The following is a 21,332-nucleotide window of genomic DNA, read 5'->3' as shown; positions in this document are numbered from 1 at the left end:
AAACCTCTGATACTCTGCCTGTTGGCTCAAGAATACCTCAGGGCTCCATTTTAGGCCCAATGTTATTTCTCTTCTATGTAAATAACTTTTTTTCCCAGGAACGTTAAATAGTAACCGAGATTGACGTAGGGACACTCAGCTAGTGTTTAGTGCAATATACGATTAATTTTCTCTAAAAGGGTCGTTGGGTACTTCTGATTGAAGCAATGCAATTTAATATTCACGACTTGTGTGAACGCATAACAGGTACCAGCTGATCCACTCACGTGACTAAAACTTTGACGTCACACTCTCCACTTCCCGTTTGTAGTGAAGGGTGCTACAAAGTACAAACATACGAAGAAGTAATCAGTGTAAACCTTCAATATTTTCAAGATTTAAACTATTATTTACAGTTCTCAAAGGCAGGTGGGTTGGATTATTTGCTATCTTGCTAAAAATTTTGCTGTTTGAGGTTGAACTCCTGAAAATTTCAACCGTCTATGAATTCTCGTTTGGTTTTGAAAGTGAAACTTGTAAACTTGTAAGTTTAAAGACAAGTAAGCCTTATGATATTTATTATGGTCAGGAACTACTAAACCCCTTTCGCTTTTATGATGTAAACATTATAGTTGATGGATTTAACAATATAATATTGCTGTTGTTTTTTTCAACAAAGGGAAATATGAGCTTTATAATGAAATTTCTTGCTTCCTGAATTTTTAATACTTTCAACTTTCAACATTATTATTTTATGGTGGATTGGCGTTAACAACTGGCTAATTAAGTTAACAAGGCTGACTGCATAGAAATAGTAGTTCTGTCACTTGATTATTAATTTTTATTTCATTCCTGTGAGGTAATTTATTCTTCCAAACTGTCTTTAAAGCTTGGGGTACTCCCTAAGATAAGCTAAAAACAGTCCACTCTCACTGTAGCAGACAATCTGGGGACCATCTTTTGGTGGCCGTAATAGTGAAAGTGCACAACAGTTGGGTACGGTGAAATTGACCAGATTTCACACTGTAAGTTGTCACTATATATTGTTACAATCTAAAGAAGAAGGAACATCAACTGCACTAAGGCACAAGTCTGGCAGTCACATTAAAAATGACAAAATCAACTAAAATGCCATGAAAGCAATTTAAATATAGTGCAGCGGAAGTGCTTTGAAGATCAGAATGGACAATTTGGACATTAGCCTCCCTTGCAGACGCTGTTTCTTAGCTCGCCTGCGAGGGAGGCTACTTGGATGCCATTGAATGATGTATTATTTTCTTCTGTTTGTCATCATTTCAGTTGACAATAATGATAAAAGAGAAGTTAGAATATGGTATTCAATATGTCCAAGATGTCCATTGGAACAAGAGCAAAACAATAAAAAATGTTAGTTTGGGACCAGGTGAAGTGACCGTAGCCTGTGAACAGGCTCTCAAGTGGGGTTTTAGGGCGAAGACAAAAATCAAGCTCGGAGAGGAGGAGCTTTCTTTTTTTCTCACCCCCATACTGCGCGCCGCTCGCCCGGCTCGCTGATTTTTCTTTTCGCCGTATACCCCACCTGGGAGCCTGTTCACAGGCTAAAGTGTCCCCAATTCCATAATGGTGGGAGTCTGTAATAGTAGGAGTTACTTCCACACATTTATTTATTTGTGAGGCGAGACTTGACTGTGTTAAGTAGTGCTACACCAAAGCGTATAGTTTTTGAGCCATTTTGGTGTGAAATAGGGTATAGATTTTAACAATTTTGGTCTGAAAGTCTGAAAACAGGTACGTATTTTACAGAAACAGGTATGGACTCTAGAAACCGGGTCTGAAAATGGGTATGAATTTTAGGGGCCAGGTCTGAAAAAGGATACCGGAAAATAACATATTGTGGGCTGAAGGAGGCTCAGGGTTTGGAGAACCAAGCTGCATACCCCCAACAAAAATTCTGAAGAGTATACCCCCTCCCCCACCTTTGATACCATTTTTTCAAACCGGTTTGAATCAACCATTTCTTTGTAGTTGACATGTCAACAAAGGTTTATGTGGGAGGTCTTGGAAACACTGGTGACAAACAGGAACTATGGAGAACTTTCTCCAAATATGGCACTCTGTGTGAGGTATGGGTGGCGCGTAATCCACCTGGATTTGCCTTTGTTGAGTTTGAAGATTCCCGTGATGCTAATGAAGCTGTCAGAGCAATGGATGGAAGGCGACTTGGCGATAGAAAATTGAGAGTGGAGATTTCAAAGACTAGGAACCGTGGGGGAGATAGAGGGGGCAGGCGTGGTGGTCGTGAAGGTGGTTACCGTGACAGCAGCAGAAGATATGATAAGCGAGATGATTTTAGGCACGAGGGCTATGGAGGTCGAAGTTCTGGAGATCCACGATTCTCACGTCAACCACGTCAAAGGTATTTCAGTTGTTCAATCCTGAATTATGGGCTTTGTAAGCAGATTCATATTATTGAGTTCCAGAAAATATCCCACCCATCACCCTCACAGAAGGTCAATAGCAATTCTGAGGGAGAGGGGTGGGTTGCAAAAGTCAAAGTTTGTAAAGGAAAAGTATGTGAAGCAAATTTGGAATTTTCAGGGGGGTGGGGGAAGTTCAGACCAAAGACCCTTCCATGGGAGGGATAGAGATATTTTCTGGAACAATGTATCCAATATTATTTATATTCATAACAGTCAACTGAATTTAATGATGATTTGTTGCTTAACATGCCACGTTAAATGCACTTTTCTGTTGACTAAGTACAGTTTTATTGTTTCTTTTTTGATGATGTAATAATGTGGTGCATACTGTTTACCAAAAATCAATTTTCCTTTGTGTTAGTTTTGTTCTGCAGACAGCTTTTACTAACCTAGTTGATTACCATTTTTGTAGGTGATTCACTTAAGGTTTGTAGTCGTTACAAACCTTTTCATCATCTCAGCTCGCAGAAGAATTTTATGCTCTCGCCATCTGGGACTTCCTCATACTTCACTCCCTTCGACATCTCTTAAGCAAATACTACAGCTCATCTTACAACCTTCTTAATCAACGCCAGCAGCATATGTTTTCTCACCCGACCTTCTGTTCCCTTCAGCATTAAGCTGTGTTCGTCAAAACCTGAGCTGCTTTCCCAGGTTGTTTTAGCAGATGCGAGACAACAGGCAAAAAAGTGGTTGTTGTTGCTGGCCTCCCCCAAATTGAGCTTCTGCATTCCTCTGTTTTGGGTTGATGTGTCGGCAGGTGTATCTGCACTTAAATTTGTCCACAAGCTTGTGTCAGAGAAGGTTACTTAACCAGCGGCAATACCTTGTGGGAATGAAACGTATCAGTCCAGTCAACAACAAATAGTTTGATATCAGGAATCTACAATGCCTGCCACTCGAAGATGGCAGCGTCACACACCCCAGGACAGCTTAGGTCACCTGACCCATCCTTTGACACCAACGAGGCAAACTTACATACATTCTGAAGCTGAAGCATCAAAAAATTTGATCACCATCTTATTCAGATGTATTTGGCACAAGGGTAATGTGTGAAACGTCTCTGTGTTCAGCATTGTTGTCAGTTTATATTGCATTTATAAATTTATTTGTTTAAAATTTACTTATATTAAGTAGTTTAAATGGCATTCTGTGTTGGTCTAATTTGCAAAGAAGCTCCACAATGTGCAGTTCCAGAAAATATCCATACTCCTCCCATGGAAGGTTTTTTGTTTTGTACCCCCCCTCCCCCAGGAAATTCCAGTTTAGCTTCATACTTTGCTTCTAAACTTTTGGCTTCTAAGACGCCCCTCCCCTAGAAATTTCCAACGACCTTTCATGGGGTGGGTATGGATTTTTTCTGGAACTGCACAATAAAGATTACATAAAGAGAGAGCATTTCAAAATAGATTCAGATAAAAGAAAACCCAACAATAATAATAGTCTAGATTCACCAGATTTGGTAACGTAAATTTGGACCAACTTGAAAACATAACACTCATGTTATTTTCTGATGTTTTTTTGCTTGGTTTTGATGACACTGTTACAACAAAGTTGATAAGTCAAGATAGTTTTTTGCTCTATGTTTTTTTTTTCCTTTTAATCCACAGATCTCTGTCACCAAAATCCCAGGATTATTCTTCACAGTGAGTTTCTCCTTTAATCAGTTCTTGTTGTTGTCGACAAATAGCATATGATCACACGATGTGCACTGTGGTGTAGATAGTATTTTTTGTGTCTTCCTTCCCAACCTGCCCTTTGGCAGCCAGTTATGTCCCAAATGAGATTATGTTATTATTAAAGCTGCTTGATTTATGGTCCAAAACCACAGCTCATTTAATGTGTTTGTGAATATTAATTTCAGGGGGAGATATAGTCGTAGAAGAAGTCGATCCCGCAGCCCAGTACAGTGAAGCATTGGTATTAGATTCCAACTACGGCAGGTAGACCTGTATTTAAGCATATTTTCTTGTAACTAGTAAAGATTGCTATGCAGGTGTACTGTCCTGTAGAAGTTTGGTAATTCCTTGCGATGCGAGGTTAATAAATTTGTTGGGCCGAAGGCCCGAGCGGAGCTAAGCCGCGCAAATTCGAACAAAAAATATATTTATATATATCGTTGAAGATGTCCATGCTGTTGCCTGGCAACAGTGCAAACAAAGTTTGAATGACGTCAGGCAAAGGGAAGGTTGCTAGGCAGCAACAGGTTGGAAGACAGGCTGGCGTCAGACGCAACTTATGTTTATTCATTGAGGGCTGAACGTGTTTATTCAAAACTCAGCATGAGCAGTGAAGAAGAAGGAGACATCAGGAAACCACAGAGCAAAGACAAAAGACAACATCACTTCGAATCATCTGCCCACCCAGCCCTAGCTTTGCAAGGTTTTGCGAGTCACATATTTCTAGTAGCAGCAGTTTAATAAAATGAAGTAGCTTTTTATGTTTCCTTGCTATATTCCATCATGACCAGGGAAACATTGGGGGGGGGGGGGGGGGGTGTACTGTAAGTGCCTGTGCCTGAGTTAACATGTACAATGTAAAAGCAAGATGTAACATATTATTTGAAAATGTGGTTAAGCAGTGAGGACTCTAACCCCAGTCAAGCCTGCATTCAAGGCAGACGTGATAACCTCTGCACTACAGGCGAACCCACAGTGACAGGGGCCAAGACCCTGGGGCCAAGATAGCATAGCTTATTCTTATTTACATATATATTTGTCTCCTATGTGAAAATATGGCTGATTCACTCAGTATGAATATTCCCTGCTATCTGTTTCACGTTAAAATCCATACCCTATTTCAAACCAAAATGGCCCAACCCCCCCCCCCAACTTTCCCCTTGGGGGGTGGGTAGGGTCACACTTAGACTCCAAAAATTAAGGTGATTCCGCTGAAAAAGAAGGAGTATTTAAAATTGTCTAAGACTTGGTCCAGTTCATGACTATGTTATGAGCATTACAAAAATGCAATAAAAAATGGGGGTCACCGTGCTCGTTTTTGTGCAACCTGGATGGCTATTATAGTAAATAGATGACCCACTAGGGTTATATTAGGAACGTTAGTAATCAGAAAAGGGAACTATCATTTCTAGAAAAATTAATTCCTTGCAGTAAAATATCGAAACAGTTCAACAAAATTTACTTTAATCTTACACAACAAACTATTTTCATTGAACTGGAATTAAGATTATGAAAGAAATTAAAGATTTTGCTGCGTGTGCACGTAACCAGCACTACCTAAATACGTGCTTTTAAAGCATTCAAATTAAAATATCTCAAAGTAGAGTATTAAACTTTTCTTAAAATCGCGATATATAGTGGTCAACCGTATGACATTTAAATTGATGCATTAAAAAATGGGGGTCACCGTGCTCGTTTAGAAGAAAAGGACCATTTATTTTCCCGCCGAGCTTAACCTCAAGGAAATCCCGTAATGTTGTGCGCGCGCCAAATGACGCGAAAAATTATGCTCACCAAGGATGCGCAATGCAATTCGATGGAATCACCTTAAGGCATCCTAACAGTTAAACAGTTTAATATATCATATTTTAAAAACTTTTTTTTTTCTTTCAGGAATAAGAGTGTGAGAAAAACAGCAACATAGAAAAGAATATATATTAAGTTAAGAAGCCATTGCACTTCAAGTTTTTCAGTTTATTACTATTTTTCCTCACATTAGTGGAAAGTTCATCATAGTTATTAATTCCACATAGCTTTAGAAGCATGTGGGTTATAGATTTAAATATTATAAACTCAAGGCAAAAACTTTTTATAGATACTAATAATGAAATAAAGCAGTATCACATAAAACTACTGCTCAGTATCTTTCATTTGAATGGTCACACTTTTGGATTTCATCCACAGACTCAAAAGAGGGAACCACATTGTACAGCATAATAAACGGTACCAAAGGAAAGTACTGCTCAGTAGCTATTTGCCATTTAGTGGGCTGCAGTTTAGGAGTTTTGTATATAGACTCAAAAGTTAACTCAAAACTACATGAGCTGAGTGTGGTCCAGAAAGTGAAAAGAATTTTAAAATTGGTTTTTGTCAACCGGAGCAAATAAATTATATGGTTGGGACTAATTTTTTCGAGGTTTGACCTTGTGACCGAAACTCACTTGAGGCAGTTCAAATTACTCAATGCTATTCAACAATATTATTGTTTACTCCAAGGTATCCTTTTTTCTTTCATAATTCAAATAATGAGTAGGTTTTTCTTACAGAGTAATTTACAGGAGAAATTTTATTTAAATGAGCAGGAGTTTCAACTGAACTCTTTTTGTCAAAATGTCTCTGATTGGTGTAAATAATTGATTATGTATCCTTATTCTATAGTGGAATAGTATATTTGAGTGTAACTCACTTCCAAGGTTAATAGGAAATAAAAAATAAATGAAACCTTTACTTGATAATAACAACTTGCCATTTGTCAGCATAGACAATCTGTGATATTTTTACCCAACTAACAAAATCCTCTGTTGGACTAGCATCCTCCCCCCCCCCCCCCCCCCCACCTCCTGCATCTGTAAAGATTTGGAGAATTTACTGTTGAAACGTCACCTCGCATTTTTTTTCCATTGAAAACAGCAATTATGCGGTGCAACTCTTTCATACTGTTGCGACTGCAGGATCCGAAACCCTACTCTGCAATGAGACCAAATTTTAGCAGCGTTCTTATTTGGTCGATCGCTCGCTCGTTCATGTTTCGCGCTTTCCGCCGAGAGATCAAACTCACGTCATGATTTTGCACCCGTTGCGTGCCAATGTTATTTGATTGGTCCAAACCTTGTTTCATAAAATGGACTACAATTTTGTTGGGTGAACGTTCTTATTATTGTTGGCAATTTCACCCTGAAAAGTTCTTAAGATGTTCTTAGTTACCTGTTATAGTATTTCAAAAAATCTATGCGGACGTGACCAAGACACCTGTTATTTGGGTTAATTGGACAATATAGACTGAATTTTTACCTGTATTATTTTATCCCTATTAATTAAACTGTTCATTTTAACAACATTTCGTCGAAATAAATATGTTCTTAACTGACTCTCAGACTGCGTAATGTTCTTAGTATGTTCTTAAATTTTTAGTTAATCTCAGCCTCAACATTCTTTTAAGAAAAGTTCTTATTAAAAAAGAGTGTACTAAATGATAAGGACTTAAAGATTTAGCATTCAAGTCAATAAATAATGAATGTTTTTTTTAGGGACACTACGCACGAAAAAAAGTTTCCCTGCTCTGCTGGTCTTACATTGGGAGTTTTATGGATTTACCCATGGACTCCTGTTTCATCCTAGTGTACCGGGCCCAATAATAGCTCAAGTTAACGTTATTTAGACGTCCCATCGTTCGTGCAAATAGTACATTAATATTCATAACTGACTTCAAACGTTTTGCTGGTTTCCCCATCCTTAACGCTAGAAAAATTGGCTCATCCTCAGTGTAAAAACTTGCAGAACTCACAAGTGACGTAAAACAAAGCGAACAAAAGATACAAACTCGTGTGCACGGCAACAAAAGATAAAAAAAAAAAAGGGAAAACATCACTGCATGTATTTTCACCGAGTATCGTCCAAAAAATCAAGATTTTTTTTGTTTTGTAAATCATTGGTGTTAATAAATGAATATGAATATATGAAACATAAATTTAAACTGCGGGTGACAAATTAAATAGAAGAAAGATCCTCGCAGTTATTTACGCAACTTAAGCAGTTGTGTTGTACTATTATTTCTACGTGTTATCAAGCTTCAATAAGTACAACCACGTCTTCAAGTCCTTGATATTATTTGTTGATCACACTAATGAACTTCTTCTGACAAGATCAAGATGTAAAGGCCAAGAACAGATTAATCTCATTGCTTTTATATCGTCCAAGCGGGATTTGGCGGGAACTGTCGATCAGCTGTCAAAATCTCACCAATCATAAATTTAGGCTAACGTAATGCCTTGCGCAGTAGTTCTTAAGCGGAAGTACGCTTGCGCACTAAAACAATTTACACATTTTCCTTCGAGTAACTTTCAGTGACCGAAATGACTTTCTTCTTCAACTTTCAATGACATCGCCAAACGATCTGGACAAAACAAAGCGAAGAGATCAATATAAAAATTACAAGGAACATTTTCATCTTTTTACAAATGAACATTCTTGGCTAAATACAAGAGAAATCAAACATTAAATGAAATTACATAACAATACTTTACAACGGAAGCTTAAAATAGAACACAACCTTCTTGTCCGAATCTTGGTTCCGCCTTTTTCATAAATTAACTTGCCACGCGCTTACAACCTCGTATAGCTTTAATTAAAAGTACAGTACGTGTTGGTACAACAGATCTGGTGCAATAGGTATTTCCTTAGTAACTACTTAAGGATTAAAAGTCATTAAGGGTAAAAGTTAACTGGTACAAATTCAACCCGAAACACGGCGGAATTACGCCAAAAACTACCAAAAACGAATAAGCAAGTTATTTCCAGTCATGTTCTGGCAGCAAGATAACTAAAGGTAAAAACTTAGAAAACGTGTGTTGACAAGGCATAAACAACCTATTGTTACTTTTGTTAAAAGAACCTTTGGGGAATTAGCTGGGTTCACTTCAACAAAGATCCAGCAGCTTTTTCAGTTGCTCTTCTTTATTACTCTGGCAAGAGTTCAGCTTACTCTGCTCAACAATCACTTCTCTGCTAAAACTAGATAGCACTCATTTTTATACTGACTCGACAACCACCTGCTCAACACAAATTAAATCTTACGCAAGCCTACTGTGATTGGCTGCAAGGAACTTATTTGCATCCGTGCCTTCGATCTGTTAGCTGAGTTAAAGACATTTTTCCAGTAAGATATCACCATGAATCTCGAGTTGTCCACTCAATACAAAACAGGGAAAGCAATATAAAAATTACAAGGTTCAGGCTTATACAGTAGGTTTCACAAAGGTGATCTGAAAAACACTAAAAGTTGTTGTTTAAGAATTGTACAAGAAGTTGATTCGTTAAAGGTGTTAGCCTTCTTCATCGAAAGTGATTGGTTAACCGTTTCCATAAATTAAATGAGTACGTGGTAAACAAAACCTAGAGCTCAAATTACATATTCAGTACGTGGTTGATAGCTGGATTACAACAATAAATATTTATCTTCATAATCGCCTTAGGATTAACTTAGGATTACTTTCAAAAACACCTCAAAATTACAGATATTGTTATTTAGATATCTTCATCTTTAAAATGAACATCAACTACCATGAATTCGGTAAAGAACCCAAGGAAATCTACTAAACATGACTAAAAATAAGCAGTAACAATTTCCTGGAATAAACCGTTGAAAGATCAAGTTGAGGAAAAACTTATAAAAAGTAAGCTAAACAAGGTGTTATCATTTGTAGAAACTTAATTAAACATATCTTTACTATTGCAAGTGTTTCTGCGGAAACGACAGCTTCTAATACCGAATTCATGACAGGAGAATTTATACGTTAATCACAAATTAAAGAACAACTAAGTCGAACTACAAGGTATTATCTCTCGAAGGAAATGAGTCAACTGGTCTTTTTCTGTGAAATTCCCCAAACCGAAATATAATTTGTAATAAGTCCAAACACCAAATAAAATTCCTTTAACTATTTTATCCCCAAATAATTGTGTTATTAATATTTTTCAACATTATCAATTTTTATCATCTAACACTTTTTAAAAACCAATTTGGGCGTAACTATTCATTGGTACGGTTTCCGAGGAAACACTTCAAAACAAGACTTCAAAACTAACTTTTGCTTCACATTGAATTGGTACCAGGAGAAAACAACTTTTGACAGGCATAACTAAAATTATGTCTACAACAAACTATTGCGTTGAAAGATATGACTAACACGGTTTCAACTGTGTCACTTATAAGCATATTTAAGGATAATCTGAACAGTTCCAAGAAGTCCAGCTAAGAAGGCAAAATGTCTCTTGTTGGTGACTTTCATTACACGATTCACCTTAATTCTCTTAATTAAACACAGGTAAATGGAATAACAACACACTAAAATTATTGTTATTCAAACCGCAATATTTGAGAGTAATTATCAGCAATGAAATACCGTTTTAAAAGAAATGATTTAGAAATACATGAAACAAGAAATATGAGTGATAGGAACCGCACGCTTCAATGTAATCAAGAAATGCATGAACAAATTTGACTGCCTTGTAAATGAAATGCTGTATATTCAAGAGCTTAAACCAACATTGAATGTGCAGTCCGATTCTCTTCGTGCTAAAGTATTTAAGTAATTAGCTTGCCGCTATGTTATGCAAATTCGCTTCAACTTAGCCTTTTTACAAACCGCTTTTTATCGTTAATTATGTAACCTTGATAATGACGCAAGATGCACCGAAGCGTCGGTTCCTATCACTCATATTTCTTGTTTCATGAAATACCGTTTAATGATTAAAGTATCCGAATAGGGACCAAATTTAATAAAAACAACTTTGAAACTTTTACTTTGAAAAGAGTCTATTTTTATTGTATAACAGTTGTGAACAGTAAACCTGCAAAAAAAAAAACAAACAAAACAAAAACAGGCTTAAACGGATTCAAAACCATGACCTCTGCGATGCGCAACGGCTTAAGTTGCATGAATAACTGCGAGGGCCTTACTTCTATTTAATTGGTGTTTTTGCACAGTTAAGAGATGCAAATAACCCTTGCTACGTTATCCAAATTTTACTACTTCTCAGGATTTGACGTCGCTCCAAATTCACTGATTCTGTTGCACAAAACGCAAATTACAAGCTGGTAACTTGGCGTGGGATATAGCTAGCACTTTGCGATTGCAATTTTGTGGTAAAATATTTATCGAAGTTAGCGGTTTTATGTAAAACGTTGAAGTTCTGGGATAATAATGAATATGCTTGAAAAATCATTTTGAAATACACTAAAGTCGCTGATATAAAAGTTTGTTCTGAGCCGGAAAAATGATCCTTGACGAAATCTAAGGGCGCGTTTTTTTATTCACAATTCTGGAATGTGAATGGACAGAATGTAAAATGCGCGCGTTTTTCTATTCCGCATTCTTATTCCGGAATGGACAGAATGCCATTCCATCCATTCTGCTCCCAGAGGCAGAATGAACAGAATGTTGTGAATGAAATCTAAGATGGCGGACGGCGAGATGAGCGCTGCGGATTCAAATACGTCTCTACAAGGGAAAAAATCAGGTTACACTTTTGGACAAAATTAAATATTGCTTCTAATTTCATTGTACCAAAAGTACAAGGAAAATTGCTGCGATAACGGCTGCAATGGCAGCGTCTTCATTGGCCGCCATATTTGTTACGCAATGTTTACTCGGCCAGGACCGATTGGGGTTTTTTTAAGCAGACAATCCGAATTATTCCTAGCATTCCGTACCAACCATTCTTATTCCAGAATTTGTGGATAAAAAACGCGCCCCAAAGTTGCATAAGTGACTTGTGCATTGTGCCTTGCCCTAGTGTCGCCCTTTAAATCTGAACAATAGCTTATTTAAATTACATAGTGTATTTTTATTTTATATTTTTATATTTACGAAAAATTGATGGTTACGTCTGCTGACAGGGTAGTTATTTGAACAGAGTCCAAAGTTTCATTAAAACTCTTTATGGAGCCGGCAAAAAAAAAAAAAAACCCAGCTCAATTGAGTGACATGAAGTATTTGCTGTCTAGTCATTTGCATATATATCCCATATGACAGGTGACAATTTTGAATTATAAGTAAGCGAATGGAAACAGCTTTTTTGAGCTGATAAGGTTGACTCCGTGGCAGACCTAAAGAAGAAAAAGATATGTCGAATTTAGTCGAAGCTGGCTTGGCGAAAGCTGCTGCAATTGTTGGCATTGGAGCTGGTCTATGTGGGTTTGGCAATGTCATCTGTGGATTCATTTGGTTGGGACACAATGGCTATGGAGGGCACGGGCTGTGGTCGGGATTTGGAGTGAGTTTACTTTTTCATTTGTGCTTCCTTAAAACCCCAAGCCTTGAGTGTGTTCTCAATGTTAGCTGCTAACAGCGAATTAAAATTGAAGCAAGGTCCCTTGGATGGCGTACGGCGGTAGCCAGCACAGAGTAGAAACTGATATCGTTTCCCGAACGCGGAAAATAATCCTAAAGTGAATTTCATCGCGAAACTGAAAAGAAGAAACTCGTGCAGCAAAAACGAGTTTGCCTTTTGGTCGAGGGTCGAGGGTCGAGGGTAACTAGTTGAGGGTCGAGGGTAAATGGTCGAGGGTCGAAAAAGAGTTTGCCTTTTGGTCGAGGGTCGAGGGTAACTAGTCGAGGGTCGAGGGTTAATGGTCGAGGGTCGAAAAATGATTCAAAATTATTTTCAAACTATTTCTGAACTTCGTCAACTCAAAGTTCACAGGCTCGTGTTTACTCGAGTTTCCGGTGCCTGTTTTGCCGCATTTGGGTCATATTTTTGTCCCTTACGGTTAAATTATTTTTTTCCGGACCGCGAATTCGAATTATAGCAGACGATAACGCGAACGCTGAAGAATTGGAGCTGAACTTTGGTACGAAAAAAACAGTCGACAAGTGTCAGCGTAAGATAAAATACCTGCTGGATAAGTAGAAGGATGCTAAACAGTGGAATCGAAACCAAAGTGGTGGTCATATTAGAAAATCGGTCTTCTACGACAAAATCGATCGAGTCCTCGACGTCTCTGTTGTCTACAGTGTTTACTCGCAAGCAAGGTCACTTGATTTCGAAGAATTAGACGTCTCAATGTTAAGCACAACATAAGCAGTATTTCTGCCTCAATTTGAGCTTGATTTAAAAGCAAAATACAAGCAATAACGATCAGGATTTGAACGTGTTCCATTATTGTTTTGGCGCAGAACAGAATAAATTAGAACGAAATATAATATACATCACCGCTATTTACAGTTGTTGACATATCTGACAGATTGTAGACTACAAATAGTGTTCAGTGCGGATAAAAACTTTCAGACATAAAATTGTCACGACAAAATTTTTTGTTCAGATTGTTCGAAGACAAATCCGAATTTGTCTGCTAGTGCGGATAGGCCCTATTAAATCTTTTCATAAGCGAGGCACCCAACGAATCGTTTCGGTAAATTATCTGTTCGGAAGGCCCTTAATCCCCTACAATTTTCTAAAGGGAATTTTCACTTCGAACTTTCGTGATATGGAAAACTTTAGGCCTAGTGTTTTCGGATTGCATGATAAAAATATCGTTTCGAAGGCCGAAAAAAGGTCAGCTAAGATTTTCGGAAAGGAAATAAGGCCTTAGGTTTTCGGGAAATGAACAAAGATTCCCTAGCAATTTCGAAAAGACTCAAGTTGCCATAGAATGACCGAACAGTTAAAAATATTTTAGCGCGGCTTGATAGCGTTTCAAAGGATCTGAGAGAAAACTGTCGTTGGGTGCCCCTGATTTTCTCTCCCTGAGCTTGGGAGCGAGAAACAAAACTCTCTTAAGGGTTGGTAATGACAAAAGCCGAGTTTGTAAGTTACTCTGGCCTTTGCCAAAAAGAGTTTCACCGCAATCAACTTTAACTTTACAGACGTTACATATTTCTTTTGCAGCTCATCTTTGCAGCTATTTTGGGCTTCATAATATGGCGAAAGAAAAGCAAAACCCTGGTAAGTGGATTAAACGCCGTTTTACGACAGCAAAAACATAGCACGCACGGACCGGTTTATAATGGATTTGCCACCTTTTCACGGGTCCTTGCCGTTTTGCTGTCGTGTAAACGGACTTTAAAAAAATATGCTCATTGTTCTGTGATCTTGCCAGGCCATTTTTAACTCGTGAATGCGCGTAGCGCAATGAACGAGTTATAGCGATAGCTGGCTTTTGACTTGGTTGGTTGGTTGGTTGGTTGGTCGGTCGGTTTTGTCGTTAACTTTCGGGCGTGCGCAGTGAATGAGTTTTAAATTCAATTAGTGGAAAAAAACACGCGAACATTTATTGTTCACGGCGCATCAGGAAATTCTTATTCAATATGTAGAGAATAATTTGACGGTCATTTAGTGCAAGAATGGAGATTTTTCGTTCAATCTGAGCAAAGTTACAAGTTTTTTCAGTTTTTCAGAAAGTCCGGGGTCGTAAACTCAATTAGTGAAAAAAAAAAAAGGTGAAAATTTTTTTTCACGACGGGTCAGCATTCTCTCATTCATTCTGTAGAGAATAATTTGACAATCATTTTAGTGTAAGAATGGAGATTTTTCGTTGAATCTGAGCAAAGTTATGGGTTTTTTCGTTTTTTTCTACAAAGTGCGGTTTCTTTTAAGAATTAAAAATAATTTAATTTAGAAATAATTTAATTAAAAAATAATTTAATTTGTCAGTTTTCACGCGAAAGTGGAACGTGCCATGTCACGCTAATCATCATTGACGTCGTAAACAAAATTATGCGAATACGGTTGGGGGATAAAGCCAGTTGATTCTTCTTGGCGCCGTTTCTCTGTGCACGACTTTTTCGAATTATAATTCCAGGCTTTTTTTAATAGTATTTTTCCATCCGTGTGTGACCGAGTCACCATGCAGTTCCGAAAGGGCAATTGCTCAATTATTTCTAAGATCGTTTTAGAATATTTTCGTGTCACGTTTAGTAGTCTAGAGTGTTTATTTTTATCATTGACCTATCGCAGTCGGTTTACATTCACAGTCTGGAGAGTTCTATTGTCACATATCACTGGAGTTTAGTTTGGTTTAATTTAGTTTGGTTTAGTTTATCATGTATTGTAAAAAAAACCGTTCATCGATTGCTATCGATTGGCTCAGCAACCTTGAACAGACGTCACGCACGCTACCTGTCTGATCATCCGCCATTTTTTGGGAAGCCTTGGGGTCGAAATTGGTAAAACAAATTCCGACATCAAAACTAAAATGGCCCATCGCTTACTACTATGATGAAAAAAAAAAAAGGAACGTCTTTCTTATCTTTTGCTGCATACTTTATTTCTTTTAGACACAATTGGCGCCTTCGCAGATTTTTTAGTTTGTATGTGTGTGATCTTTGTTTTAAGCACGATTAGCTATAGGTCCGTTATTATAAGGCTAAGTATTGCTGCTTTATTCATTATTTTGCAACAACTCATGCAGCTGTTGTTGGCAATTTCATTGTTTGCAAAAGTACAACTTCTGTTACCAGAATTTTTCTGTGAAGGCACGATCCAACCGCTTTCCGTTTTTTGAAGTCTATAGATTGGCCCATGGAACAAACTTTTAATTTGTCAAAAAAACCGGGTTCCTTTGGACGGGGAATTAACGTGTAAGAGAAAGAAGAGAGTTTTGTTTTCCTGTTCATTAAAATGAAATGTGTTTATAATTACTGCGTACAAAGTTGTGTTTTTTATGCGTCGATCCCGGTTCCGTCAACTTGCAACCAATCGATACCAATCAATATCAATTTATCTATCGATTGGTATTGATAGTCGATACCAATCGATAACCACACGAATCTTTGCCATCGATTGGTCATCGATTATCAATATCAATCGATTAATTGATATCAATTGGTATCGATTGATATCGATTAATATCGATTATCGATTCCATCGATTGGATACCCCGGGTATGTGGGATTACAAGTCAGTTTTCTGTTTCTTGTAGCAACACTGCATGATATCATTAGTAGGTCATTAGGGCGTTGTTATTTTAATATTATTATCAAGTACATATGTGATGAAAGTACCTAGTTATTATGTAATCTTTCTGTTTGTTTTGTAACACGTGTTTTACTCCGGTATAAATTCAAGTTGTTTAGCTCAGTTTATTTGAGTGGACTGAGAGTGTTGCTCGAGTAAGCTGTGTAGCTCGCTCCCCAGAGGCAGCTATGCTCTGGTTAGTGGAGTTTGTGCCGTTGTAAGTATATACATAACTCATTCCGCTTTTTATAATCCCGTTTTTGTAATAGTCCGTTTTATACGTTCTCGTGTTTTTATAACATTCCTTTTTATTTAGTATTAGTTCGTTTTGTTTCTTTTCATTTTGTTGTATAATTAGCTTAGGGTTTCGCTGTAATAAATGTTCTTTTAAGCCTACTCCTTGCATCCACGAATTCATGTCTGTTGTGCCATTGCTCGGGCACTCCGGCCGCTGGCGGCGCTAGACCGCACGCGCTGCCATCAGTTACACCTACACCTCGCCTCAAAAATAAAATGAACCGTCCTTTAGTACATCGGTACATAGCCAGAGAATTTTATTGTGAAGTTCAAAGATTCGGTGCCTTTGCTGAGTGAAAAAAAAGTGCTGTCCAAGATGCTATGGAACTTATGAATTGCCCCGAATAGTGCAGCTTTTTAGGTGCTTAATTCTGAAGTCTATGAAAAAACCTAGTTTTTGGAATGCGTAAGGTACAAAGTTTCCAGTTCTAACCCTACACACCACGCCCTACTCACAACTTAATCTCCAGGAAGAAGATTTGACGGTCCCGCAACACGGTTATACTGGAACGAATACACCACTCGTAAAATTCCTACAACGCTACATCTGGAACCCGAATCACTCGTCGGGATATTGATGACGTCATTTTCCGTTTTGTTTAGCGTCGACAGTCAGTGAAAAATGGCGAGAAATAGATTTGTCTATATAACAAAAGCAAAATAACATCATGGCTTGAAGATATGAATTTTATTTTCTCGTGTTAAAAACAATATTTTACTCACTTGCTGTGCTCATTGTCTTTACCACTCGAAAATAAAATAAATAACTCATAACACCGCGCCGTCGAGTAATATCCTCTATTTTTTTCCTTAGATGATATTTTTCCTCGTCACATGTATTATACTTGTGATTGTTGTCATCGTTCAAGCCGCCATTGCTGCTCTGGCGTACATCTTCTGGAGTTTGTTCCAAGCCGCTGCAAACTGCCATGCTCGTTATGGAGTTTGCCAGTGCACAAACAGCAATGGTGAATCTATTCCCATTGAACGTAAGTCAGGCTGTGTTGTTAGATTAGAGGTTAGCCAAGAGAGTAGAAGACGTAATCGCCGCCGGCGAAAACTGAAACAAAGCCAGGTTTATGCGGCCTGGCTTTGTTTCAGCCGCCACTCCAATGCCGTAGTCACTGAGTCCGAAAATACTTGGAAGAGAGCACTTGGAATCTCGAAGCCGCGCGTCTCATTCCTCGTTCATTCAGTATCGTCTTTGCTGTGTTTATTCCACTTTCATCCTCTCCTGTATAATCTTGCTATGAAAGGCTATCAGGCTAATTGCAAGTGATTCGCTCTGATGAAGGGTAAACGGTTGAACGTCAGAACTCGAATCTCTTTACGGGGGCCAAATTACCTTATCTCTGACTAAAAATATTAGATCCGCACAAAAATACTACATCCGCAAAAACTTTGAACAACTTTAAAATCGCTATAAGAAAGTTTGACGTCAGCTCTCTGTTGGACGACGGATGTATGCGTTGTTCTTGCTGTTCATCTATCTAGTTAATTGTCAAATTAATAATTTTTAGGTGTTAATTAATGATAATTAATTATTAGGTTTTCTTAACTTTACTTCATCTTAGTTGAATAGATTTTACTTTATATTTTTTAGTCTCCCCTATTAGTAGGGCACTTGTGCTCGGCTATCAAGATTTGAGGCTAAATAAAGTAAAATAAAGTTGTCATCATCAACTCGGTTGATAAAACCAAACATTCGTTTCCACTCTCCTAACGACACAGCATCACAGTTTCTTTAGAAAATGATCCCCTTATCTAATTGTAATGCCAGGAGTGTCGCCGACAAACTGTTATGAACAGTTTTGTGCATCCAATCGACTAGACCCGATCCAAGGGATAGCGCTCGAAACGATAGTTTTTGCATGTCGTTCCTTTATCCACCTAGTAGATAAAACCACATATTTGTGATGCGGTGTGTACTTGCAGAATTGTTGTTCACGGTTGCTTGCTACCATTCGTATCACAATGAACGGTATTCCCTGAACCATCAATAAATAAAAATCGTCCTAAAAGTAAGTGCCGCTTTAAAGTGGACTATGTCAGCTGGGGCACATGCGCAGTAGAGTCCGGTTGAAGGCTTACATGTATACAACTCGTCGTGGGATTTTTGCTTTTCCTCCATTGCAAAAGCTTTCAAAAATATCGCAACAAACAGCTTCTGTAATTACTCTGAAAGAACGTTTACAAATGCAAAATTCAGCCAACTTTCCGAAGATGAACGCAATTCAAACAAATGAAAACTGCTTCCTGAACTCTCCGACGGTATTTGAAAAAGTTGGGCCAACAATTTCAAAGTGCTTCTTATCAACGCGCGCATGCGCCTGGGGTAACATAGTCCATTTAAAGTGATTCCGCTGAATTGCATTGCGCATCCTTGCTGCGCATAATTTTTCGCGTCATTTAGCGCGCGCACGAGCGCGCGCACGCACAACATTACGGGATTTCCTTAAGGTTAAGCTGTCGGCAGGAAAATAAATGGTCCTTTTCTTCTAAACGAGCACAGTGACCCCCATTTTTTAATGCATCAATTTAAATGTCATACGGTTGACTACTATATATCGCAATTTAAGGAAAAGTTTAATACTCTACTTTGAGATATTTTTATTTGAATGCTTTAAAAAGCACGTATTTAGGTAGTGCTGCTTACGTGCACACGCAGCAAATTCTTTAATTTCTTTCATAATCTTAATTCCAGTTCAATGAAAATAGTTTGTTGTGTAAGATTAAAGTAAATTTTGTTGAACTGCTTCGATATTTTAATGCAAGAAATTAATTTTTCTAGAAATGATAGTTCCCTTTTCTGATTACTAGCGGTCCTAATATATAACTCGTGGGTCATCTATTTACTATAATAGCCATCCAGGTTGCACAAAAACGAGCACGGTGACCCCCATTTTTTATTGCATTTTTGTAATGCTCATAACAAAGTCATAAACTGGACCAAGTTTTAGACAATTTTAAATACTCCTTCTTTTTCAGCGGAATCACCTTAAGAGGAGTGCTTCTGTTTTAGGATACCTATTTCATACATAACTGTTTTCAACTTGTCAATTTTCTCGCCAGTGGAGACATGCGATCTTATTAACCTGATTGACGGTTTGTTCCTGGCCATGACCATATTTTCTTCCATCGGAACCATAATGGCTCTGGCTGGCTCAGTGATTGGGTGTGTGGGGACCTGCTGTGCTAGGAATCAGGTAACCATTTGCTACAGCCTTCCTTTCCACTGCATAAATAACACTAGCTAGTCAGGGTGGCTAGGACAGTTGTCAATAGTTGTTGAGCATCGAAAGTAATTCGTATTTACTTGAGTCAGTCAGTTTCCACGTTTTGTGATTGGTTAAAAACGAAACCTTTCCCTTCTTAGTCGTGCAGTTTCAATTAAGACTAGGCCAATCGCACGAGTTTTCTTACACTTGCATGTGCTGCGGATCCTGATTGGTTTACAAACCTCGTTTCCAGGGTCTCTCTTCTTCACTTCCCAGAGGTCGTTGGGAGGTGAGGAAGAGAGACCCTGGGATCGAGTTTGATTGGTTCACTATGCCGTCACCAATCACGTTTGCCTAATCTCAGGAAACGAAAGTAACACAATGAAACAAACAGAACTGGTAACAAAACATGCAGCTGATGACAAAGACGGAACAACGCACGTATGGCCAACACATGATTGGTTTTGGATGGTAATTGAACTGAGTGGAGTGCAATTTGGTCTGAAATCATATGCGTGATTTTAAAATCGAATGAGCGCGCAGCGCGAGTCCGATTTGAAATCACAAGTATGATTTCAGACCAAAATTGCACGACACAAAGTTCAATTACCACTTTATTACACCTATTTTGAAATCACAGAGTTTTATTGTCAATATTACATTCTATTTTTGTTACTTCATTTCCATTTTGATGGGCTAAAGAAAGGATGCGATTTAGAGCAAAAAATGGTGCAATTTAGGAATAAATCGCACTGTTGAGAGCCATCAGATTGCAAGGATCACCAGTGACTTCAAAATGGGTGTAATAATAGTTTTAATTTGCTCCTGTTTAGATAAAAAGCAGCGTGTTTATTGTCACTCATTATAGCTACAGCGTACGATTTCTCAGAGCGGTGTAAAATCAAAAGAAAATTAAACAAATCATACGAACACGAATTGTAGAGATATCGTTTGGTTCGGAGTTCTCGAACACAGCGTTTTCCAGGCCACTGTAATGTGATTTATTAATTCAGTTGTATTTCTTCCCTAAGGGGGCACCGGGAATGGTGATGGTCCAGCAGCCCCCAGGGGCCCAGCCCACCACAATTTACACCACCACCCAGCAGTACCCCCCTGGACAATATCCTGCTCAACAGTATGCCCAGTACCCCGGCCAGTATCCTCCGCCTCAGTACCCCGCGGTCGCAGCTGGCCAGTATCCGCCTCAGTACCCCGCGGCCACAGGCCAAGTGGACAACCCCACAGCTGAAGCAATTCCACCTAAAGCATAGAGAACCAAACCTGCCAATCAGTACCTTATTTGGGACAGAACACGCATTTGCTAGACAAAGAGTTTTAGTTGATAGCGAGGTATACATGACCCTGTCAAGTGTTGAGTAGAAAAGTAACCAATTTTAAACATAAATAAATGTCGAAAAACCAAGACTTCTTCATTTCGCCTTGTCAGTCGAGGGAACCAGTAAAGGAAATATGTACTGAGTCCACGATTCTTAGTACACGATTTTCAGCAGCCCGGGGTTTGCTTAGTTACACACACACACTATAAGATCACACGCAATGATCACGTGATCGAGTTCTCTTCTCGCACTGCCATGTTGAAATTTAGAGAAAACTTCGGTAAGTGTTCGTCCTACTCTCTGATTGGACAATATGGATTAGCGGCTCTTCCGGCGCTTAAACGACAACTTACAAAACTCAGTACTTAATACGAATGGCTCAAATGCTCGTGATTACAAGGTCAAGTA

The 21,332-nt window shown here is 38.3% G+C and overlaps 2 protein-coding genes and 1 long non-coding RNA gene across 6 annotated transcripts; 2 read left to right on the top strand and 1 right to left on the bottom strand.

The window, feature by feature from the left end:
- The first annotated feature begins 272 nt into the window (after positions 1-272).
- LOC146452676 (serine/arginine-rich splicing factor 3-like) lies at positions 273-6,844 on the top strand. 4 transcript variants are annotated; one of them, XM_085097452.1, is made up of 5 exons: positions 273-408; positions 1,984-2,374; positions 4,049-4,084; positions 4,303-4,381; positions 6,011-6,844. In XM_085097452.1, the coding sequence occupies exons 2-4, from the start codon at positions 1,989-1,991 to the stop codon at positions 4,349-4,351; spliced, it is 471 nt and encodes a 156-aa protein (XP_084953578.1). In that variant the 5' UTR covers positions 273-408; positions 1,984-1,988; the 3' UTR covers positions 4,352-4,381; positions 6,011-6,844. The 4 variants fall into 4 exon arrangements, with proteins under 4 accessions (XP_084953578.1, XP_084953579.1, XP_084953577.1 ...); XM_085097454.1 differs by lacking the exon at positions 273-408 and having other exon boundaries at positions 2,234-3,483; XM_085097453.1 differs by lacking the exons at positions 4,049-4,084; positions 4,303-4,381; positions 6,011-6,844 and adding an exon at positions 2,851-3,326.
- Positions 6,845-8,719: 1,875 nt separating this feature from the next.
- LOC146452675 (uncharacterized) lies at positions 8,720-10,502 on the bottom strand. The gene is made up of 2 exons (XR_014859692.1): positions 10,119-10,502; positions 8,720-8,992 (listed from the first exon to the last, which is right to left on the bottom strand). It is a non-coding gene; the product is annotated as an uncharacterized LOC146452675 (long non-coding RNA).
- A 1,610-nt stretch (positions 10,503-12,112) lies between these two features.
- On the top strand, positions 12,113-21,006 carry LOC146452674 (uncharacterized). The gene is made up of 5 exons (XM_085097394.1): positions 12,113-12,391; positions 14,006-14,062; positions 17,184-17,358; positions 19,442-19,575; positions 20,619-21,006. The coding sequence occupies exons 1-5, from the start codon at positions 12,242-12,244 to the stop codon at positions 20,856-20,858; spliced, it is 756 nt and encodes a 251-aa protein (XP_084953520.1). The 5' UTR covers positions 12,113-12,241; the 3' UTR covers positions 20,859-21,006.
- Positions 21,007-21,332: the final 326 nt, after the last annotated feature.

This window comes from Pavona decussata, unplaced genomic scaffold (genome assembly GCF_977016875.1).
Source record: "Pavona decussata unplaced genomic scaffold, jaPavDecu1.1 SCAFFOLD_366, whole genome shotgun sequence".
In the NCBI taxonomy this organism is placed as follows: domain Eukaryota; kingdom Metazoa; phylum Cnidaria; class Anthozoa; order Scleractinia; family Agariciidae; genus Pavona; species Pavona decussata.
This window is presented reverse-complemented; position numbering and strand designations above follow the sequence as displayed.

What these genes read in the sequence shown, in the direction of transcription:
- LOC146452676 (XM_085097451.1), top strand. Translation starts at nt 1,989, where the DNA reads ATGTCAACAAAGGTTTATGTGGGAGGTCTTGGAAACACTGGTGACAAA.
- LOC146452674 (XM_085097394.1), top strand. Translation starts at nt 12,242, where the DNA reads ATGTCGAATTTAGTCGAAGCTGGCTTGGCGAAAGCTGCTGCAATTGTT. An exon ending in GGCTGTGGTCGGGATTTGGA is followed by an intron (nt 12,392 to 14,005) that starts GTGAGTTTACTT and finishes TTTCTTTTGCAG; the next exon opens with CTCATCTTTGCAGCTATTTT. An exon ending in CCTGCTGTGCTAGGAATCAG is followed by an intron (nt 19,576 to 20,618) that starts GTAACCATTTGC and finishes TTCTTCCCTAAG; the next exon opens with GGGGCACCGGGAATGGTGAT.